Source organism: Gambusia affinis, linkage group LG24 (assembly GCF_019740435.1).
Source record: "Gambusia affinis linkage group LG24, SWU_Gaff_1.0, whole genome shotgun sequence".
NCBI classification, from domain to species: Eukaryota; Metazoa; Chordata; class Actinopteri; order Cyprinodontiformes; family Poeciliidae; genus Gambusia; species Gambusia affinis.
The window spans coordinates 7,227,694-7,252,180 of NC_057891.1; the positions used below are offsets into that span (position 1 = coordinate 7,227,694).

The 24,487-nt window shown below is 37.7% G+C and overlaps 1 protein-coding gene across 5 annotated transcripts in view; it reads left to right on the top strand.

The window, feature by feature from the left end:
• LOC122827182 (interleukin-1 receptor accessory protein-like 1) overlaps positions 1 to 24,487 on the top strand; it is a 236,305-nt gene that overhangs the window by 108,377 nt on the left and 103,441 nt on the right. For all 5 annotated transcript variants that reach the window (XM_044109810.1, XM_044109814.1, XM_044109813.1 and 2 more), the window contains 2 exons: positions 11,115 to 11,301; positions 15,035 to 15,188. In XM_044109810.1, the coding sequence (XP_043965745.1) occupies positions 11,115 to 11,301; positions 15,035 to 15,188 (341 nt within the window). The remainder of the gene's footprint in view (positions 1 to 11,114; positions 11,302 to 15,034; positions 15,189 to 24,487) is intronic.

The following is a 24,487-nucleotide window of genomic DNA, read 5'->3' on the forward strand; positions in this document are numbered from 1 at the left end:
CTGCTTAGCTGCACTTAAGTGTGTCAGAGGGCATATCCTCCATACACTGACACACCCGTGCACATCAGCATGCACACAAACACGGAGCGTCAGTCCTACGTGCCCAAGAGACTAGCTGTCAGTGGAAGGGAACTTGGTGTACTTCCCAACCTACATGTGACAGCAGACCAACACACATTCACGTTCAACATTTCAAGCATGCTGAACTATCACTTCTACTCTCTGGGATTGGTGAGCATGGACATGCTCGTACACATGCAAGCCCTAGATGCGATACAGGCAGATGATGAGGGAGAACAGGAGCCGCATGCAATAGCGAGACGGAGAGGAGCAGATGAATACCGCCATACGTCAAATTGAGGTCAACACTCAGCTGTTTCGAGCACAATACCCTGAGGAACTTTGTCGTATGAAGAGCGAAAACATCTGCAGCGGCAGTCATTTAGAGTACAATACAAAGTGAGGTGCAGGCATGTGCACAGGCAACCTGATGCATTTGAAGGTACCTGTGACTCTCCTCCACGGTTGCAGGTCTCTGTAAAAAATATTAATACTGTACTGTTTCTGCTGTGATTAAATTCTGCTCTTGCATCTGAGGAAATCAAGTGAGAAGGAGTCAAATTAGACATGAGTGGGAAAATTATATTTAGAACTGTCATCTGGAAGGAAAATGTTTTGCGCTACGGCTTGAAATAAGGCATAGAAATAAATTCAGGAACAAATGTTGTACAGTGGCTTTCGAAAATATTAATACCTCCTCCAGCCTTTTCATGCTTTGTCATGTGACACAAACTTCAAAGAGTTGTATATCATTAGGAAGCTGAAATTGTGTGGTTTTTCAAATTTACATATATAACCAAGAAGTGAGGCATGCATTTGAGTAAATACAGTATAGAACAGTCTTTTGTGGTTTTCACTGACTTAAGTCCTTTCAGGTCCATGTGTACCAGCTTTGGACATCTAGAGACTTTTTCACCATTCTTGTTTGCAAAATATTTCCCTATCTCTGCTGGAAAAGATCACTGTTGTGTGCAAACTGTAGAAACAGGAGTCGGTCTATCCCTAAAACTATTCATGCCTAAAATACCATCTCAATGCAAGCAGAAATGTCTCGAACGCTAATGTCAACATCCACAGTTCACATTTTGAAAGGATTTTTTTTCCCCGAGAACTTCCATGAACGATAACAGGTCCCCGAAACATCTGAAATCTGAATAGGTATAATAGTATTTTGCACCTGATGGTTGAATAACCTAAATAACATATTTAAAACAATAAATATCTTTGTTATTGAGCTTAGATGTCTATTTATTCAGCAATTTAGGAGCAAAACTGATTTTTTTAAATTGAAAATATCTATTAAAATGCAATCAATTTTGATTAACTAATTACAGACTGTGGTATTAATTTCTTTTTCACCTCATCACTAGTTTAAAAAAAAATAGATATTCATTTTAGATAAAGTGAAGAAAAAAAAGATGCTTAGCCAAGGAAAATTTGCTATCCGTGAACAAATGACCAAACGTCAGCAGAGCTACAGCAAATACATCACTGTGAAAGTACAGAGATTTATCTAAAGGACAGATGTATTGCACAGGAAGAATATTTGGCCCCTTGTAGTTACCCAGCATCTCACCTTTGACCCCACTCACAGGCACTGGCATGCTGCCACTGCCTTAGGCTTATTGATGTCTTTCCTGCATGCCCTGCAATACCTGGGCTGTCAGAACCAAAGGACATTGAGAGGGGAGGATTATAAAGGGGGCGGTGTGCGTCTCTGTGTGTGCATCCGTTCTTTTATTTAAGCTTAAAATTCCCAGTGTGCATGCATCTCACCTTGCGTCTTGAACACACACAGTTACAAAGCACCTCCCACCTGTCCCATGCCGTGGCCATTTTGACCGTATTAGTATTCGTGTGCAGGAGTGGCTGGTGATCTCTCAGGGAAGTGACAGTCAGAATGGGCTGTCTGGAACACTCTGTCATTCAGCTCCAGTCAGGCCCTGTCCAATTGATCCTGCCCAGCTGTCAAAGCCAATGAGAGACGCTAGACTAAGGAGCAGCATGGATGGTTTTTGCTGCAAGAGGTTGTGGATGATGGATAAAGAAGTATTGCGGTGTGGGCTATGAGCTACCTAGAAAGAAACAATCTGGTAGCACCTCTTTGATAATATATTCAACGACGAGTGTTTCTGAATTCAGTTCATTTTTTAATCTTTTCACAATAAGCATAATATTGATGGGATTTTGATAACACATTGAAGAGCAAAACTTTCTTTTTTCCACCAGTAATTGCACCAAATATTGAATATACATCACCCAAAAGATCATAGCTATGAAACCTTACTGATGATAAAACAAATTTAGATCTGCCGCTTTTCGCTTCCCAGTAGTTGTTACATCAGCAGCTTGTGTGTGAGCAGTTTGCTTCGCCAACTTTCTGCACTGTTCAGCAGAAAAAGTAGGAAGTTACTGAAGCATAAAGCAGCCGAGGCCTTGGAATCTGTTGATCTTTTCTAATTAAGATTTTTCTGTTTGTCAAATATGAAGAAGAGCCAAGTTCTCTTAATTTTGCTAATGCTTTGGTTGTTGTGAGGATGGGAAAGTAAACACCAAATCTTTGTTTCTCAATGAATTATCTACAAAAACAGTTTGTTGTGGCATTTTTGCCATGATTTTAAACTGGTTCTTTCATATTGACGTATTAGATGCCAAACATTTGGCAAAAAAATTATTTGTGTTGTCCCTTACTTGGAAAGGTTTTTTTTTTGTTTTTTGCAAACTTATGAAAGTTTGCAAAGTCACAAATGGTGATTTTTAAGTTCTTGCTGTTAATGTGTGTTAATCTAATGGCAGATTTAACAAGTCTTGGCTCTAAAGACAGACGTTAGTGCAGATTTCAGAGAAATAATCACAAATCCATTTCAAACTGAGCGCTGTTTTTGCTATGACTTCTAGAAAACCTGAATAAAACCCAGTTTAGAGAAGTTACTCAAATGTCAAATAAATTTTGAAATTTGAGCCTGGATAAAGAATGAAATTTTGACATGGGAAATTAGTAGGAACCCTGGTTGTGAAGCCCTTTCAGGCTTTATAAGCAGTGCCATTATGTAGCAAAGGTAACGATCATTGTTTCACTGGAAAAGGTGCAGTTAAAGCAGAATCTGATTTCAAACTGATTGGGAAAAATGGCATAGAGCCAGGACACTGTCATTAATTGTTTTCACTTCTTATATGGGGTTTGAACTGTGTAATATGGGTTTTCCAAGCAGCTTTATTTCCCAGTCAGGGGTTATTGATGATACCCCTCTGTAGTCAGTATTCTTTTACACCTGTATAGCAAAGAGTGCTCCGTCAACCCTGTTTGGACAGCCTGTTAGCGTGCTCTGTGTGGTTTAGTATAGACTGTTTTCCAACAGCCATTGTCTGATGATGTATGGGCTGCTGTTTGGGCTTGGGCAACCTTTCACACCATGCTTTATTCAGCTTTCTGATGTGGCTGTGTGAAGTTTGCCAGGTATTCACTGTGGATGTCTGATGCTACAATGGCACTGTCAAAAAAAAAGAGAGAATGTGCTCTTCAAAGCACTCCGGGGCAACAAAATGGATAGTAATAAACTTCTGTAAAATACATATTTTAGAAAGGCTGTCATTTTGTCTATGGTTTTTAAATCTGCTGTTTATTTCTCTCAACTGTTTGAACTCAGGCATCCTGCAAAAATGTTTCCTCTGATTCACATATGCTCACGGTTTTTCTTATTGGCTTAAATACATATACTGCCCCTCTTTGACCACAGGGGTTTCTAGTCATGGCTCTATGGTAGCGTTGTTGGTAGCACTGTTACCATACAAGGGTGGATTCTCTCTGGCTACTCCAGCTTCTTCTCACAGTCCAACATGACTGCTTCATCCATTGGTCTCACTAAATTGTCTGTAGGTGAGAGTAAAACGCTTGTCCAGGGTGTGTCCTGCCTTTCACCCAATGATCGCTGGAGATGGACACCATCTTCCTTGTGACCCCAAGTACAAGCTGGTATAGAGAATGGACTGATTTATGGTTTTAGTCATCACCCATTTTCTGATTGCATTTTCATTTTCGTTTAATTTGTCAGAGATATGCATTTTGGCTCAGGTAAATTCAGTAATCAGTGTTTGTTGCTTTTGCACCCAGGGTTTTATTCATATAAATCAATTGCATGCTAAAGAGTTTAGTCAGTCTAATGCCTCCCCCATATGTTTAGCCTCCTTGCTCTCCTGGTCCACATTAAGCAGAGGAAGTCATCAGACAAGATGCCAAACCTATCGCTATCTGATAGTAGGGACATTGACCTTCTCCTCCTCATATCTGATGTTAGTTTTTATCTGCCAGACAAATGTCAGAAATACCATTCCCCAAGCCCAATCGCTCTGGCACCACTAGCTGAGCTTTCTCCCTCCCTTCCATCCCGATTGGATTGTGAACAGCAGAGCTGCAAGCGAGACATCTGCAATACCACAGCTGTCAGTCAAACTGCTGTGTAGAGGAGAATTCACACTGCTTGACTGGATCCTAAGGGTGCAAGAATGATGGGGAAGTAGCTGGGAGCTGGGAAGGAAATTTTATTAAAATTTCATAAAACTCAAAGAGCTATTTTTAATTAAACTGTTGCTGAACATTGTGAAACTTTTGGTCATACCAGTTTGCACCAGTTTTTTAGTTTTTACTTAATTACTTTTAAAAAAGGATATGTTACAAAGAACATACTTATATTATTATCATTTTATTTCTTTTTATTTTGCATCCTTTGAGAAATTGAATAAGTCCTTAACCTCACTGGTCACCTTGAGTGTTGTGGGTTGGACCCCTGTCTTTTCAGAGCATCTTCAATTCATCATGATATAGATTCAGGAAGGTCTCGAAAACATCTCCTGGAATATTCCATCCATATAGACATGATGGCATCACCCAGTTGCTCTAGATTTGTTGGCTGCTCATCTGCAGTTTTATTCTCCTGTTTCACCACTTCCCAAAATATAATGATATGTAGGGATTTAGATTTTCTCTGTTACTTTAGCACTTTAACATTTCTGACGTATTGTGTGGATTTTAGGTAGTAGACTAAGCGGGTTTCTGAGTTTCTGCTTGTCATTGAGGATTTTTCTTGGGCAATGGTGGCAACGGTTGCAGGAGTTTGTCTCATAATCGGTGGTTGTGTCCTTGGGCAAGAAACTTCATCCACCTTGCCTGCTGTCAGGCTGCACCAGGACACCTGCAGCTTCAATCCAGTAGCCTGCCACCGTTGTGGATGATTGAATGTAGTGTGAAGTGCTTTGGAGTTCACTGGACTTAATAAATTACTATATATGTACACGCCATTTTCTGGTTGTGTGTTTTATAGCATTGAATCCAATAAGGTTCTCTTAAAACCATGTCACGTTCAAAGCCATTTAAAACTTTCTATTCCTTGTTTTATTCTGTATTTGAAGTTCAACAAGTTGTGTTCACTACAACCTCAAGCCTTCAGTTGATGCCTTGTGATTTGCCGATTCACTTCTTTGTGTCAACCATTGACTGGGGAATGTCCAGTGCATCTCTAAAAGTGATGCTCAAAAAGCACCAATGAGAGAAATCTAATCTCAATATGTATATTATTCTATTTTGTTAGTTGCTAAACTTCTAAACAAAGCTACGTAACAAATTAAAAATGTACAATGATATTCAACAGCTGGATGATCAGTCCTACTGAAAGAGCTTTTTTCCACCAATACAACCCATTCCCAGAGTGCAAGAGCCCAGCAGTGATAATATGAAATGGTTGGTTTGTGTTTGATATGCATGGGAGTTAGACTGCTCACTCATTACACCCAGAGGGCCTTGGGACCAATGAATAAGGTCATGACAGAGTTAGAACAGAATAACAACCCAGACAAATTGTTTATGCTTGTTATGAAATCAAGTTGTAAGCATAAAGATGAGTTGTGACTGTCAGAGAATGTGAAAATAGCTCCCTTAAGGCATTGAACAAAAAATGACTGACTAATGCATTTGCACACTAGAAGCACTTTTGTCAGTTTGAATTGTACAATTTAGAGGAGTTTGAAGACTTGCTTCTTGGTGAAAGTAGGTTTTTGGAGTGAGAGGATTTCTGCAAAAATTTTTAGCACTGTTTATTTTTAGCAGAGAAGATCTTGATGATCTTAATCGTGGAGTTAAAGGAACGAGGTTGTCCCAATACTAAATACAATTTCAAATTTTATACCAGTATTAAGAAAAATACTCTATTAAATACCATTTTTTACATCACATCCATATATTTTGCATCGTTCTGAACTTAGCAGATGGAAAGCACATTTTAGTGGAGAGCCCAGTCCGACAGAACACCATCATTGGTTTGTCTGGGTCCATAAAGTAAATATTTACACAGATAGTTGTAGATTATGGTATAATTCAGGTTTACTACTTCGCTTTTGCAGATACAGGAGCTTTACTGGCTTTTTTTAAGTTGCTCTCAAACATCAGTGTTATATGGTGAGCTTGTGACATGTATCAGAAGCTCACCCAATAAAAACAAAAAAAGGCTTTTCCTTTTTTTGTTTTTGTCTGCCTCGTAGGGAAAATACCAATAGTGGGGATGAGCGTCTGTCATTGCAGTGAAAGGGTCAATTTGTATCGATTTTGATGCAAATGAATTATTAATTTGTCTCGTATTGATTGTATAGAGACATCTTCAGTCTTTTCAAGGGATTTACCAACCAGGCTGTTGGGGTTTCTTGCTGCTTTTGGAGCCATTCTGTTGTAGATTTGTGTTTTTCTCTTCTGCCATGACTTCAAGAGTCTTGGACAGGCTCAAGCTCTCAGACACTTTAACTTTGTAAAGTTGTGGTATACAGAAGGTTTGTGGTTGATAATGAAGGATGTTAATATGCCCATATCATGCTCCATCCACCACCACTCTTGACACCAGGTATGAGGTTTTTGTGCTGATATGCTACCTTGTTTTTAGCTTTACCTTCACTGACTTGCAGGAAGTTGTACTTGCGTTTATCCCACATGTCAATTTTCACTGCAAAAAGAAGAACATGATTGGCTTCAAATTGTTTAGCTTTAAGACTCTGATTGCTTGGCTGACATATTTAGTTATTTGTGCTATATACTGCACAATATATACTGTAATTAGTTAGTATTCATTCTGAGAGCTGCAGACCAAACTAACCACACAGTCCAATCCTTCCACCGTTGTGTTCCTACAGTAAGAGCAGGCCAGCAAGGGGATTGAAACAAGGATGGTGACAAACTATTAGATGATTTGAGGAAGGAGTCTGTTGTTTCAGGGTGGCAGAAAGGTACCACACTGTTACAGGGGCTAAGTAGGAGCATGTTAGACTGCAGTCGGATTTTGGATACCAGGGTGCTTAATCATCCTGGACTTGGTGCTCGAGCTGACAGGTGAGTTATGAGCTGGCGCCACAGGTAGGAACCCCAGTCTTCCCACTGCTCACTGTGACCTTCGCTCTGGCTATAAATAACGAAGCAGATGTAAGATACTGATTCAGGATAACCGGGCCAGCGCTGTCTTGGTTTAGGTTATCTTGATTTTTTTGTGGGCAGGCATGGTAGGGCGAGACCTCAAGGAGCTAAAGCATTTGACAGAGTATCATGGGTGATGCAGTTTCCTGCACAGTGTTGTAAATTTTGTAACAGAACTGTGATACAGTACTTCTGAAATTATTCCGTGCCATAAACTTTTTCACATTTTATCAATTACAAATAGAAATGTATTTTATTAGAATTTTATTGATTTTGTTTTAACCAGCACAGCAAATAATTACTTGTACTGGAAAATAATCATAACAAAAGTAAATCACCCCAGTCAGCATTATGCAACTTTCTTAACTTCTCCCTGGTATCTTTCATGCAAACCGATTGTGAAAACCGATTTCTTTGTAAATATTTTATAAAATGGAAATGCATACTTCACAAGAACCAATAAATTTTCATTGTACCTAAGGCTGCAAGAGCATGTCACACTTTAATATCCAGGTACTCCTCATAGGTTTTTCCCACTACAGTGCATCTAATTTATGGAGTCTACAACTAAATGTTGCTTTCAACAGATTCTCCCACCTGAGCTGTGGATGTTTGCAGCTCCTATAGAGTTACCCAGAATTATTGCACCAGGCAAAATGTCCTTTCATCTGATGACTTCTACACTTCTTAGACACCTCTCTATGAATATTATCACTTGAAAGCCAGCTGAAATATTTAATAAGCAATTATTCCGTCATTCCATTTCTATTAGGGAGGAGTTAGTTTAATTAAGAGCTTCATTAAGTTAGTTCATTAATTTCCCCCCAGGTGCCGTGGATTCACAGGAGAATTACCAATCAATTCTGCCGCCTATTATTTAATACTAAACTAAACAGTTGGCGAATGAAAGGCCTGGTTCGCTTTGGCTTCATCTTCCAGTAGCAGGTTGTCAGTTATTTTTGAAGATGAGAAGAGGATCTAGAGCATGTTCTCCTGTAAGTTTAATTGGAGCAAAATCCCATGCATATGTTACAGTAAAGTGAAGCTTTGAACAACCTGTTTAACTCCTTCCTGGCCCTTTCCTCATAATTTCACAGAATTTGCTGCATATTGCATCTCAAACCCTGTGCCTGCCCTCCAGCTGTATCCGGTAGCTGTCAGGCTGACACCTCTCCAAGATGATGTGTGCAGGACGCCATCTATCATTGCCGCAGCATTGCATATCTGCTTTACTTTGACACATCCGAGTGACACACTCACCCATTAATGCCATGGTGTCACCTAGCTTGTTATCACCGTAACCGCAGTACGCCGAGTTTCACAAAATGCTGACTGCACGGCACACAATTAAGTCTCGGGAGTGTGGAATCCTCCTCCCGCCTTTTTCATTTTTTTTTTCGTCCTTTGAACAGATTTTCCGCTACTTAGAGAAAAGTGAAAAGATCGCCCAGCTCTTCAACCTCGAAAAGCTTCCTGATGGATGTGAAATGTTGGAAAGACACTGTAGGACAAAGTGTTGGCTCACACCATCAATCACTCATGCGGAGCAGATGACACAATTCCCCCCCTCTCTCTCTCTGTCTTTCTCATCCAGTCGACGAGTTTATCAGCGCTGCCCAGAATATTTAGCAGAGAAAAGGGCGCACCCGTGGGATCTCATTTGCACAGGTGTCCATCTGGTTGAAGTTGTCTGGGATAATCTCCACATCATGTCACATTTGCATCAGGGCTTCACGAAAAACAGCGTCCGTATTGTAAGAGACGCCAACAGCACGGGCCGGTTCAGAGGGGCGAGGGATTTTAAAGCTGATACTGTAGCGAGGAGTCACATGTGTGATGCTAATCCACAAGGCCGCTAATACGACACAATTATGTAAGGATTTAACATGTTTGTAATTGTTTGTTGGTTCAGCTCAATTTGTGTAACCAGCTTTAGTTGGAAAATTAGCAGTGAGATTTTCGCTAAATACTGCCAATTTGTTTGGTCTTTAAACCGGCGGGGATTTGCTGCAGTCAGCCTCGAGTACTTGTCAACTGTGACTGCCTTATTAGCCTTTTGGGGCACAGAAAAGGTGCTTTCATTGAATTTATTGATCACCCCCAACATTTGCTTCTGATCTCCTTCTTCAAATAGTACAACTTTTACAGTGGATCAATGTGCCGATTGATTTCTATGTTCCGTTAAGAAATGCTCAAGCGGCGGATCCAGCCTCCAACTTTACTCTGGCCTGGAAGAGATGCGATCAGTATTATTACAAACCTCTCTATAATCACAGGAGAAGACTCAGTCAGATTGATTTAGTGTTTCACAACAAGTTTTTTTCTTATAAAATGATAACAGATGATAAAGGAAAATGAGAAATATTTGTATCTGCGCTAACTGGGTTTCTGAAATGAACAATCAACAAATGCTTTGGAAATCTAAATGGGATTACGACAAACCGTTTACTCAACAGAATTTAATGCTCTACCGGTTCTTCAAAATAAAAGTATTCCAAGCTTCATAAATGTCAAAAATTGAACATTGTTTTTTAAGCACAAAGGCAAGTATCTATTTCTAATCAGAAACTTATTGGACGTAAGTTTCTGAATAATAAAACGATTCATTGTCCATTTATTATTAACAATAATAAAACTAATTCATAACTAATTCATATGTTGTTAATGACATAAATTTTTTTGCCAAGTTTTGGTAGCAACACAAGTAATCCATGTATGGAAAGAAACCAGAACAACTAAGAGAAAAGTAGTTCTTTGTCAACATACCTCTTGACATAAATCTGGTGGAAATAATTTTTGGTGTTTTAAAGAGAAACACCTCTTTAAAGAATTTTTGCCGAATTTGTTGCGGCACAAATACACACACGTCATGGTGAGTTGTGGAAGGTTTTTTTCCCTCAATAACAAACATCTTACCTTGCACCTTATTTGTCTTTAAGCTCCTGACATTCAGTTCTGCACAGGGACAAAACCATTACATTCCTCCAGTTTCTGTATGTATATTTGATATGAACCACCTGCCTCAGCAGCAATATCAAACATTTCTTTCACTCAGGATGATTCCCAGCTTTTATCTTTAGACACAGACAAAGCATGAAGGCTCAGGCGTTACAAGCAATCTCCCATTTTACGCTGCCTCTGCCTCGCGTTGTAAATGCTTGTCTTTATGTATATGACCTGAGCAGTTACTGGCTCTACAAAGGGCTAATGCATGAAAACAAAATGCTCTTATCAGTTCTCTGGAGCTGTCACTTTGCTAAACATCCTTCTCCACATTGTTAAAACAAACAAATGTGCATTAAGAACAAAAAATTACAATCAAAAAATTTGCCATTTGTGGAACTCACTAAAACATTAAATTAATCTGGAATTGGTTAGATATTCATTTGTTGTTTGAAGGAAATTTATCATCAAAAAACAATAAAAATTCTTCCTCTATGTGTTTTTACATTTAATGACTCACTGCTCTGAATCAGAGTGAACCTGGCAGCATTTTTACAGCTAACCAAAAGGAGTACTGAAAAGCTCTGCTTTGCAGGCCTTTCAGGGCTTCAGTATAATCCCTTTTTCCTCCCTCTAACTGGTTTTTCTCACTCTGTCATTCCAGGAACTCCACATACTGCATGAAGGTGTCCATGTCCCTCATAGTGGCAGAGAATGACACAGACCTTTGCTACAACTCCAAAATGAGATTCTTTGAGAAGGCAGAACTAAGCAAATATAAAAACATCACCTGCCCAGACATCGAGGACTTCATACAGCCGGGGGTGGAACCGAAAATAGTTTGGTACAAGGTAAGAGGCATTTTATTTTAAAGGATCATTGAAATATATATATTTTTTTCTTTATTTGAATAATTTCACTTGATATATCTCTTCTTTTGGTTAGAGGTTCATAGTCACCATAGGTAGAGATTTCCAATTTGGGGATTTTAATTATTATTTTTAACCTTCTTTTTTTTGTCTGAGTAAAGTTATTATGCAAAAGTTATTTATGGCAGATTCTCTTGCACTGCCCACTATTTATCTATGTCTGCACCTTCCTGGTTTTATGATTTAATGGACATTGGTCTATCTTGTCTGACCAAGACAAACCTATCTAAGGTTAATAAACTCACCTTACCTTATGACATTTAGCTTTTAAAACTCAAAATGATTAATATACAGCTAAAGCATATTGATTTGCTATGTAAACACATTTATCTGGCTCTCTGGTTTTAAACCTAATCCTCCTCCTAATGAGGAGTTGTGAGCCCACAGAGTGTAACTGACCCAGCCAGAACCTCTCTGTCCGACAGGCTTCTTAGACAGAGCTGTTGGGTGCAGCTCGCAGACCAATTCATCAAATGTTACTCCGCCGGATAAGATGGCCAAATCGCTTTGCTCTCCTGCAGAAATTAAATTAAAATAGCAGACAATGACTGTGGGCTCCACGCCCTCCAGTTATTGGCTCTCACTTTGCTGGTGGCTGATTAAATTCTGAGAGGCGGACCCGCGGTGCCCCAGTTTTCTTTGCCTCAGGTGGCCCCAAATCTCCGAGCTCTGAGCCGATCCTGAAAGGCTGTACCTGCCTTCCTCTCACTACCTACATGGTAGCATGAGCTGAGATACAGAAGGAGAGTAATTAAATCTTTTTGCTCTTTCGGGCTGTTTTTCATTGTGGGCTGAACCACCTGGTGGGTGTTGGCCTGAGTGCTTGTCAGCCCCATCTTTCAAGGAGTTAGCTGAGGAAGCAGCGTCCCTAACCACTGAATGACATAAAATATCCCTAAAATATAAAGTTGCTTTACACTATTATCCATAAATCATAGCTTTCATATTGTAAATGGACCTAACCTACATAGCTCTTTTCTTTTTAACCAGAGTTCATATGTCTATGAACAACTTGACTCTTTTACATCAAAGTAAATTCACAAAGTAAAATCTCTTTTATTTGTCTGGTAGGCAGACAAAATGGTGTAATTTCATTTTAGCTACGGTTAAGTCGGCTAATATATATTCAATAATCAATGCAGCTTAACAGATAAAAGGCAATAAAAACCTAGCTGTGCTGCACAAACAACTCAACACTGTTTTTTAAACCCAAATGTCTGAGAAGAAAGTTTGTACGACACTTTTATCTCCCATAGTTTAGAATCATTCCACATTTTCAGCAATTTTCTAATATCTACAGTTGTTCTTACAAATAGCCGGCTTTGAATTAGCTTCTTATTGCCTTGTCAATAACCTAACGACCGAAAGGCTAATGTAAGCAAAACTTTACTATTGTTAGTGCTCCATTTATCAAACTGCACTGCTTCTCACACACATGGGGCAAATTTCACAGATGATCTGTTTTTGAAAACATACCTAAATAAATTAAAGAATAACGGTGAGTCACATCTGATCTGAGAGATGCAGCTAGTTATCTTTGGGTTCTGTGCACAGAAACACACCATCCTACACACTGTTTCTCACTTCATCTTTACAGAAGACGCCAGCCTTCAAATTCATTTTTTGTCCTATTTTAATTGGAAATTGTTAGCATCGCGGGTTGTTGAGTTGTTACGGAGTTTGGTTTGTTGATTACGTTTTCATTAATATAAGGTGTTCTTTAGTCTTTTTTTATTGGATCTGCCTTGTTTCTATTTTACCTTAGTTCAATTCTTCTTAAGGATTCTAGTTTATAACATTTATTTCTTGTGTCTAGTTATTCCTTATTACTCTAAGAGTCATTTTCTTAGTCCCCTGTGTGCTCTCCCTTGCCTCCTGTGCCATTTTCAGGCTCTATCTCCTCAGCCTACCGTCTGCTTCCTCTTCACACCTGCAACTCATTAGCTAATCAGCTCAGGTCTTATATTTACAACAATCACTCTCAGTATTTAAACCCTTCTCCCTCACACTGTTTGCTGGTTCCTCCTGTTTTCTCACCATTACTTTACTCATTATATCCTGTAATATTCCCCATATTTCCTGCTGGCTTTTTCCTTGGATTTACAGTTTTTGTTCTGCTCTGGCTCCCTGTGTTTTTATTGTTTATCTTTTTTTCATTAAAACATTCAACATGACCAATGCTCCCAGACCATGTCTGCATTTTGGTCCATTCAAAAACTCACAATTCATGACAAAAATGAAGTGACAGGGTGACATGATGAAGGAAGTAAACAATTGTCAGCCCCTTTTTATTTTAAGAGCAGTTCAGTAAAATAGAGGTGTGTTTGTTCATATATCAAATCAGATTATTGTGAACAAGTTTGTTCTTAACATTGGTGATCTGCTTCTCATTTTATTCATAAAATGTTAGGGATTAAGGTTTGTCTGAAATGGAGGCAATTAAAAAAAATCCAGTTTATAAATGTTATATATTGCATCCCCAAAATCTGACATTACAATCATCAATGCATAGTCTGCAAAGACCTTTAATTAATTTAAGCAACCCAGGTTGGTTTTAGATATCAGGTTAAAGTGGAAGCAATAAAAGAAGCCATTCAGAAAAAAAAGGGACAGACTCACTATTCTTTAAAAAAAAAAAAAAAGTTGGCTTCATTTGTTGCTGAAGATAGCCCACAGTGTTTTTGTGTGGAGAAGGTTTTAACATTTTGTACTACCTGCTGGTTTTGTGGCATAACAGAAACACAAACGAACACATAGAGGAAAGTCTTATCTGCTGCCAGGAAGCTGCTGGATGTCAGCTTGGATGGTGAAGCAAAAATTATCCTAGCAAGTAAAAAGCATCCACTTTTTACTGCATTTAGGCTGTTACCTTCAGGCAGAAGGTTTTCCTACCCAGAGCAAAAAAGTATATGTATAAATATAAGGCAATGTATCTGGCCATTGTCGTGATCACTCATTCTGCAATATTTCCTAATTGGGCCACGAAAGTTTACATTCGCTCTTCACTTAGAGCAGATGTCTGTGACTTTTACAATACAGTACTTATAATTTTTTAAGAACCAGCATTTCATTTGTACTTTTATGTTTTTCCAAAAGAAAAAAAAGCATAGAACATTTGCATGAAAAAAGAAGATCTATGCTTTCTTTTATGGAAAATGATTTTCTACCTCATGGCAAGATAAACATATCTGAGGATATTACTGGTAAATTTAGTGTCATTCTGTTGCTGAGAAAATAATGAAAGTGCAAAATCCTGCATTTGTTAATCAGTATATATATAAATAAAAACATTAGCTCTAATTTTTAGCTAAGTTTAAAAGAGCCACTAGGGAAAGTCAAAAGAGACCTTGGAGCTCTAGAACCACCAGTTCCAGACCCCTAACTGTAATTAAAGTGGGAAGATGTATATTTAGATATATTTATCTTTTTTGCCAATGACTAAGCAGTAAACAATAAGTCATGAATGCATTGGTATTAATTATTATTTTGGTAGATAATTTAATTGCTTTATTCTTCAATTTGTTCAAATTAAAACAATGTTCTGTGGTCATGATGTAAACATTTTAAAGAGTACAACTGAAATCAGTGCAGTACTTTTAGACCATATATGTCTGAAACCTTTGCTTATGTCTGTCATTTGATTTGTAAACTAAAGGATTGCAAGCCAAAGCAGTGGAGACAAACCATAGAGAGACGGAGGGACACTCTGTTCATCAAAGAAGTGAGAGAAGATGACATTGGGAATTACACCTGTGAAATACCGTTTGGGAACTTTGTTGTTCGGAGGACTACTGAGTTATCAGTCACAGGTAAGAGAATATTCCACATTTCTCCATCTTTTCCCCCTTGAACTATTCCTGCAGCAAACTGAGGCGTGTAACAAAAGCTTAACAAATCTAGATTGTCTGAAACCGTGACTACACACTGGCAGCAGCAGTGAAGTCCATTCATTTGTTTCCTCTGATTTTATTTAAACCGTTTTGCGGTGTAAAAAATTACAGTTTGGCCTCTATTCCTTTCAGTCAACGTTGCAGCCTCTTTTGACTTCTCAGCTTTTTTAATTGCTCAGTAGTAGAATCCACTGTGAGCCACTTCAGCACTTTTCCTGAAGGCTGTTGAAATATTTAAGCCTGAATCCGGAGCAGGTGACAGATTGCTTGTCAGGGACTCTGTCACAACCAAGGTTGATGCAAAGCATTTTGGATGACTTCATTACATGCACATTTTTCTACAAATGTAATGTTTTACTTTTTACTGAAGAAGTTTGAAGTTTTTGTCATTTTTCTTAAGTTATTTTTTTTATTTTTTCTGCATGGCCGATTGTTTTCCATGGTTTATAAATATAATTAGTTAAATTTCTATTCACATCTGAAAGTTTTCATGAGTGAAATAGAAACAAGCTAAGGTTAGCCAGGCGTTTCTGTAAACTCCTTCCTCATCAAAGATCCTCAGCAGAGTGCGATGCACATTACGTTTATTACAAGTGACAGGACAGCAAAATATTTTCTCTCCATTGCCAGTTTATTCAAGCACATGTTCTGAATCAGGTCTGTTTTATTGGTTACAAAACAATTACACTCCACCGCTCAGCCACACATACAGCTCCCAGGTAGAAAAAAACTGATGATCACACTGAAGACGTATTTTATACTATACAAAGACATGTCAACCAAATTACAATGATTGGTTGGACCATATGATGAGGTAACCTGTCTCTGCATCTATGAGAAAGTCATTGGTAGAATTATATTATCAATTAAGGTCATTCCTGACATATGAGTTGAACACTTCTCTACGAAATGCACCATTAGCAAGACTTCCTTTACTTTAAGTGTGCAGTTGACCCACAGATGTCACCTCTCTCTGTGTGGGTGTGTGTCTGATAACCACAATATGCCAAAATGCTTTATCATACTGACTGACACTGATTTTACCCAGATATTATTTGCACCTTATTGCAAGTTTCAGAGCCACTTTATTCAATGATGGCAAAAAAATCACAAAGTTATTCATGTGCTCAAATGTCCTTCTGACCTAAACATCAAACAATTGGAAGAGCTCATCATGGTTATTGGCCCCTGCAGGCGGGGTACCTTACCTATGTGGTCCTTTGTCTTTCTTCACTGACATCTTTGTTGCTTTTGTCTTAAAATGTGCAAATGGTGCAGTATGAATGCATTCAAGCTTGGATTTACAGTATTTCTTGCTGTTTCATTTAGGTTTTAAAGTGCTTTCCTGTAATTGCTGTATGATTGTACTTTGCTTGGGCCTTTAAGAGGGCTGCAATGACGGCCTCGATTCATTTCTCACCGCCCTCAAAATGTCATCGTGGGAGAACAGTCTCAATCTTTCCATCTACCTTTGAGACATCTAGCATTTCAAAACAGGCGGCAAAAGATGATTAATGATAGTGCCATGGCAGTCGAAGCAGCATTTATGATTTTTAAGAAGAAATAATCCTTCAGCCGTCTGTCTCGGTGGGTTTTCTCCCACTCTCTCGCCGACTGTGGAAGTAATGTTTTCTCTGTGTAGCTTTTTGATAAACTGTCTAGGATGTAGAATGACTTTGCTAGAAAGATAGACTACAGCAGCCCCTAAGGAGCATAGAAAATGGATGGATAAACACTATAAATTCAGAATGCAAAGTTCTGCTACAAAGCATCAAAGGTAGTGGAGGTTCTTATTGTTCTGAGTGGATGTAGAGACGTTATTTATCATTGGAAAGACATGTTGGAGCATATTCTCTTTTTGACAGGTTGTTTTTTTCTGCTTGGAAGAATTGCTTTGCTGTAAGTTTTAAATTTGCTTTTGACTGAAAATGTTTTCAGTTTTTCTACATTTTCTCTGTGCTAAATACTCATCAGTTTTGATCAGTCTTCTACATCTGTCTGCCGCTTCTGCCTCTTCACACTCAAGACAAATAAGGCTTTAAACAGAGCATGATTTTGCCATCTAGACAGACGACGTGAGATGTTTTCTGATCTCTAATCAGTCACCACATCAGTCCGAAGGCCTTTAGACTTTCAGAAAGCCACTATAATCCAATCAATGTTACGTGTTTTGATAAATTCACTGGTTTCATTTTGAATCAATGTCTCCAACTTGTTTTATTAGTTCTTACTTCTGCAGGCAAAACACCCAAGTTTGTCTTAATTTTCTCAATTAATCATGTCGCAAGCGTTTTAGGGTTCAGTTGTTTAGGAAATTGTCAGCCATTTATTTCTGTTATACCGTCAGATAAACGGCCAGTGAAAGTGCAAATGTTACATCAAAGCTCCACAATAAAAGAAAAAAGAGGTTTGTAGAGCTAAATCATTCACATAGCTCTGTCAGTGCACATTGATACCTCTGGTAATGATGTGTGGATAAAAACATATTTAACATTTTTAATGTCTCAGTGAGGTTTAACTACTTTGGTTGGGATGTAGATGAAATCTAATTGCTATAGAGTCTTGGTGACCCTGAGAAGCCATACTCAGCTACTTTTCCCTTAACTGTGAGCTTTGAAGATATTTTTTTGCTATTCACCCAGTTGATCCACAACAGACTCGTCTCAAAGCTTTGCGGTGTGACAAATGGCCAAACTATATTTGATGCTAAAATCATAATGAGCTCCGATGCTGTAGAAAACACATTCATAATTTTCAAATTAAATTTTTGACTTTAGATTCAAAACAGGTAGAGAAAGGAATAGTGAGGGAATTCATCTACCCAGCAGAAGCAACGTTGGTCTGTAGAATAGACTGTCACTGTAGCTAATGAGCTGGGACTGATGCTGTTGACCTGCTTTTCTTATTTTAAATTGCCACACGATGAAGTGTGCTTGGCTGCAAAGAAAACACTGTTTTGGGCCATTTCTTTTTTCTTTTTTTTATTGCACGTGTCAGTATGGAAGCAATCAATTATGCAGCAGAAAATAATAGTGGTTTTACTTCGGTGTTTTAGCATTGACATCTGTGATTCTTTGGCAGTGTTTTTTGGCTTAAGACAATAGTTGATGCATTACTTTTGTAGTCAGCACTTTATTCTGGGATCCTAAAAGCCAGTTTTTATTGAGTGAGCCACTTTTTTGAATCATATTTTTAAGTCTTTGCCCCTCGTGTGACCTGATGTCAACAGTGATTTAGTGAGAGCATGTTCATGCTCGGCCATAAAATCTGACCTGACTGACTATTATCTGTTTTATGTAGAAATATCATGATGTCCGTCACTCTTCTGTTCTTAAGTTCCTATTGGTTGGGGTATAATGTGTTTTTAAACGGCTTCTTGTTAGTAGAAGGGTTCTATTTCACTTATTTCTTTATCGTGCAGATCTGGCACTACTGAGGCCCAGCTGAGGCTGGAAAATACTGATTAAGAGATTAAAGTGAATTAAATTAAAATTTGATTTGTGTGATCTGAGACATTTAAATGTATCCAATAGGAAACAACATTGATGGGTCTTTTTAATTTGGATATTTTTAGCATTGCTGTAAAGCTGTTATTGGAGATCAATTCATGTTGATTTTTAAAATGGAAAAAAAATTTTCTGATCAGAGATGACTTGCCAATTGAGCCATAAAGCTTAACAAGAACAAATTTTCATAGCTTCCAAGCAGGTTGGCAACTGTGCTTCTCTAATTTAAATATATAAACGTTTTTACGATGCACTGTGATGATTAGAATTTGTTGTAATTACATTTCCCTATTAGGTGGTCAGACACAGGTCACAGATGTTAATACCAGGCATGAAAGGAGAAACTGTTCTGGTGCCAATTCATTAAAATGGCAGAGGAGCTTCTTTCCATTAACAAACAAGGAGTGTCTGAAAAAATGCTCATATGCTGTTCTTGGTATCATCTATTCCCTTGTTTTGTAGCATAACTTGTTTGTTTGCATCAGAAGGTGAGGCTTGTGTTAAATTAACTCTCTTTTAAAATAGTTTTAATTTAAGAAGATGCTGAGAAAGATCATGGTAGCATTTGGTCGAAGTGCAAAACTTGAGTGCATTTATCATGCAACTCTCTGACTTTGAAGTTCAGTAATTGTTTTCAGCCTGGTTGTAAAACGAGGAGGAGGTCTTCTGCATTCACAAACCTTCTTTCTTTGCGCTAATAACTGATGAATGAATCCGATTTTGTAGATTTTGAATGCATATAAACGATCAATCAATCAATGTATTAATGGCATTTATGGTAAGGTGATAATTATTCACCATAGTGTGATTAGGCTAAAGGACTGAGTTGCTTTGCTAATGATTTTTGAATAAAATCATTACTCACAGTTTGTTAAAATTTGGTTAGATTTGTTAGACACATTTAAAAAAATGGTTGGAATTAAACTTTTTGAGACATCTTAAACTTGTTATATAATTATTGTGAAATATTGTATTATTATAATCTCCCCAACTAAAATAAAAGCATGCAAATATTTACGTTGATTTCATCTGTGCAAACTACAGTTTTAGTAAGATTTATGTCCAGATATTTCCGTCACTTCTCATGCTTCAACATATTCCACCATAACCACACACTCAGATCTCAGTTCAAACAAAACAGAGCTGAGATGCAGAAAATGAGGCTTTTCTTTTACAGCCAATATCAAAAAGCCTAGAGGCTGTGCTGGGCTTTTTCATTTTTCTTCTTCCACTGATGCCCACTAAAATGTATTGTAAATCATTGCACCAAATTGAAGGCCTTCTTGTTAAAGCATGTGGGCTATGAAGTTAAATGTGTTAAAAAATCATTTATGCCATCTAAGGTTTAACTGGAGATTTTAAAGGGATAAAAGGATTTGTGAATTCGAGATCTACCTTTCGGAATCAAAGGAAAATAAAATCATATTTTAACTTTCTTTGGCCTACATCTGGAGACGTTATGGCAGAAAAATGTGACAAATTATATTTAAAAAATAACTTTAGGCATTTGCATTATCTTAATTTCTTCTTTAAATAGCTAAAGATAATTAGTTTTTTTTTTAACTCGGTTTAGTTTCATAGTATTGCCCTTCTACGCAGCATACCACATGTCACAATTAAATTGGTGTTTGTGAAATAATTGGCTCCAATAAAGAGAAAATTAATCACTTTATTCTGTTGCGAATCGTATTTTTGATTTTAGTTTATGAGGTTGGCATATTTTTAGACTTTTTTTATTTGCAGCTTTAATAAGCAGGAAATATGTCAGCAGGAGGAATCTGAAATTTGCTTTAAGGGTGATCAGTGAAATGTTTCCACTCCCTTGGAAGATCATTAACTTTCCCCCACCCCTCTCACTTTTTCACACGCAGCATTAATTTTTAAGATTTTCATATAAAAGAGTCCTTATTTTCATTAGGGATTAGATATTTAGATGAGCAGAACCCCCAGGAGATGTGCTCTTGTTTTGTCTGACAGAAGCAGAAGCAGATAAAAGTGGAACTTATTTAGCTGTAATTGTGTCAAAAATATTTTTATCCTGTTTGCAGTAAAGTGCAGTGAAAAAGAATTTGCCCTGATAAATAATTTACCTTTTTTATTCATTTTGTCACAATTAATTGTTTCTGATTATCAAACAAACTTGCTTTCATTTTGTAAGAATAAAAGCTAGCATGACTTTTGACAATTAGTTGTGCTACCATTGAAAGAGTTTTTCATAGCTGATTGCATTTGTCTTACAGGTGAGAAATCTTTGCCCATTTTTTGTATGAGTTGCTATAAAGTCCACATCAAAGAGTTTATGAGCTTATGTCCTTTTAAAGTCATAACACAACATCTCTATTGGATTTATATCTGGACTTTCACTAGGCCACTCAAAAGCTTTTACGTTAGTCATCTTAGGCATTTTGAGGCAAACATGTTGCTGTGCTTTGGCTTTGTGGTTCTATCAAATGTGGTAAGTTCTCCACGTCCTGAAGTGAAACCACTGCGCTATGGCCACCATGTTTGACTGATGTTACTTTTTTTAATGCTATGTTGGCTTTATGCCAGATGTAATGTTATGATGCACACCCTCAAAATCTTCCACTTTTGTCCAGCTGCAAAACAATGTTCAAAAGTCTTGAGTTTGGTGAAGATAATTGTTGCCCAATAAGTTGGGGTGTAATCAGAGACAGGTGTGCCAAGTGACATTAAACATGTCCAATAACTTGTTTAATTACATTAATCATTCAAAAAACAAGGAAAATTAATAATTTCTCTTAAAATTGATTTTTATATTTACTCAAGATAAAATTGGTTTGACGATCTGAAACTTTTGCAGTGTCACAACAAATGCAAAAACAGAAGAAACATGTAAGTGTCCAAGTATGTTTTCAGAGCACTGCATGTTTTATAAGTACTTCTTGGACAGTAGATGGATCATCAGGTCTTACGCCAATTAAATCAAGCACATCTCTGTCTTCATTGTGTTTTACAACACTCACATGGTTATTTGGTATTACCAGTGGAGATTCATACCATCCTGGCAACACAAACAGCTGCTTCTTTCGCTCAGTGCTTTGACTCTCCAGCTGTGTCCAGCTGTTTGATGTAACCCTCTTGTTTCACTCTTCTCCCCTGTTGTTTGGCAGCCAGTGTTCGTGCTCCCGCAGCATAATTTTTTCGGGGTGGTGACTCACATCTACGTTCGAATCAGTTCAGCAGCGGTGGCGCTGTTTGTATATTGTGCTGCACACTCGGCACGGTGGTAGGTTTCCACCTGCTTGTGCCATCAAAGGAGCAGCACAAATGAGATGTGGGTATAGCCTACAGCTGGGGAGGAAGGAGGTGAAGCAAGAGAGAAAATATCCAAGTGTGAAGCATGTGCAGAGCTCGATGTTCAAAGCCAGGAGTGGTTTCTTGGATACTGTAAATTAGTGCTTCAGAGTGTAATTTTGCTGTTTTACTGCATGATGGGCAAACATGTTTTATTATTTGTGCCCAAAGGAAGCTTATGCATAACTACTTTATATTTAATTCATAAAGAATGTTATTATTTGGTATAGAGCTCCATAAGACTTGTCCACCTCCTTCTTTTGCTTTCTCTTTTCCTTTCAGCCTCCCTCCAGGTTTGTCTTGTTTGCTTTTTTTCCAAGACTGACATTCTGTTTGACCAGTTTTCCTGTAAGTGAACCCCATGGGAAGTTTTGTAAAAGAGGAAATTTGTGCTTGGACAGCTTCCACAAAGTCAGATGACTTTGATCAGCATCTGTGTGTCGGATGAGATTGGACTGTTTTTGTGCACGGCGCTCTGTCTTGGCACCATGCCAACAAACATTTACAAAAGTTTGCGTTGAGTTTACTGTCCTGCATATATAAATTTAAAAAACAGACATCATTTATGTTTCTTTTTCCTACCGTTTGCATTTACATCATTTGATATCTTAGGATTGCACATGGATGGATGGTTGATAATGGATGTTATTTGTTATTATTTTATTAGTCACCGTGTTTAGCATGTAAACAGAGCTTAATTGCATAAGCTGCTTGACACTAAGAGGAAAAAATGTCTATGGACAATAAAAGCTCCAGCAACATGCAGTAGTTCAGACGGGATGGAAAAACAAAGCCAGCTGGATCGTCTGTTTGTTTCCCTCTGATTGTGTTGCCTCTATGAAATTAAGGCAAATTTATCTGTAAAAAAAGAAAAAAATCTGAAGCAACCTCTCTTTAAACACTGAACCTTGTTTTAAGTGGGAATTGTCTGGAAGTGTTGCCCTGGAGACGGTCCATTCAACAACCAGGTGAAACCAATTAAGAGAGAAGATGATGACTGAACAGATGCTACATGAAGCATAGTTTTTTTCTGCTTCTTACTATTGAAAAGAATCCTGAAAGAAAGAGAGGCATTATGATAATCTTTATCAATACTTGTGAGTCAAAAGCATAAAGCTTCTAATTATTATCAGTTGAAAGCTTTTTGATGAATGTAGTTAACTAAATATGCTACTATCCCTCAGGTAAAGGTGATATTTTTTCCACTGCAACTATTGCTATGCATCCATTACAAATGTGCATAAAGCTTGTTTGATATTCTGCTAAATCTTGAGAAAACACAATTTTGCAATTTCAATGTTTCCATTAAATATTAAATGCAACTGAACTCAGGAATAAGTTTAAGTTATTAAACATATGCCATCAGACTTCTAGCACTTCCTGTTGCCGTCTTCGTCTTTTCCAGCAGGACTGACATCCGGTTGTGCGTCACATGACACATGTGATGCGAAAAAAGTGTTTTCAATTCAGGTTTGCAAAACACACTAATTTGGCTGTAACCGATAAACCATCTCATTCTAGCCAAAAATACACACTTTTTTTTGTTTTTATTTCCCAAGTTGTCTTGTTTTTATTACTTGAATTTGTTTTCTTAGTGGTCTGCCTTTTTCTTCTGACCATTCTCTTCAAAATTCAAGAGATGACTGTGCATGAAAACTCTACCATATCTTCATTTTATTTTTTCAAATCTTCTAAACCCAAACACCCTGACACTTTAAAATTCACTTAAATCTACTTTCTTGTCCTTTCTAAAGCTTACTTTGAATTTCAGCGAGTCCTCCTTACCATGTGTAGATGCTTAAAGGCAACAAGTTGCTGCTAAAGCAATCAAAAAGTTCACTGCACCAAGTCATCGTACGGTGCACCAATTTTCACCCCACGTACCAATAAAGAGTAGCAATCCTCAGCAGAGCATATTTAGAAGCAAGTTTGTGATGAACAAAAATAAGGAATCTCCTTTTTAGGATTTAAAAAACAAATTATGGTGAATTATGACAGGAAATTAACACCATAGTATTGAATTTCTAAACTTTGTGGCACCTTTACAACAATCTTCCATCATTCATTTTGTCAAATATGTATCAATTAGCTAACTGTGCTAACGAATGCTCCTCTGACACCCCTTACATCTGGGATTGCAAATTAAGATGGCATGTTAGATAATTAATGCCTTCACTTGACTAATTAGCACTTACTTAGTGGCATAGCTGTTGAGATGTGAAACGCAGCTCTGAACTAATGTTAATGTAATCCTACACCGAAGGCAAGAAGCAAGAGATCAGAGTAATAAGTAGGGAGTAAAGAAAATCTTTATGATGAAGATTTACAGCATTAAATGGAGACAGAAACAATCTGAAGAATCAGCCAGCATATGGACAGAAGCAGAAGTGCTTACTT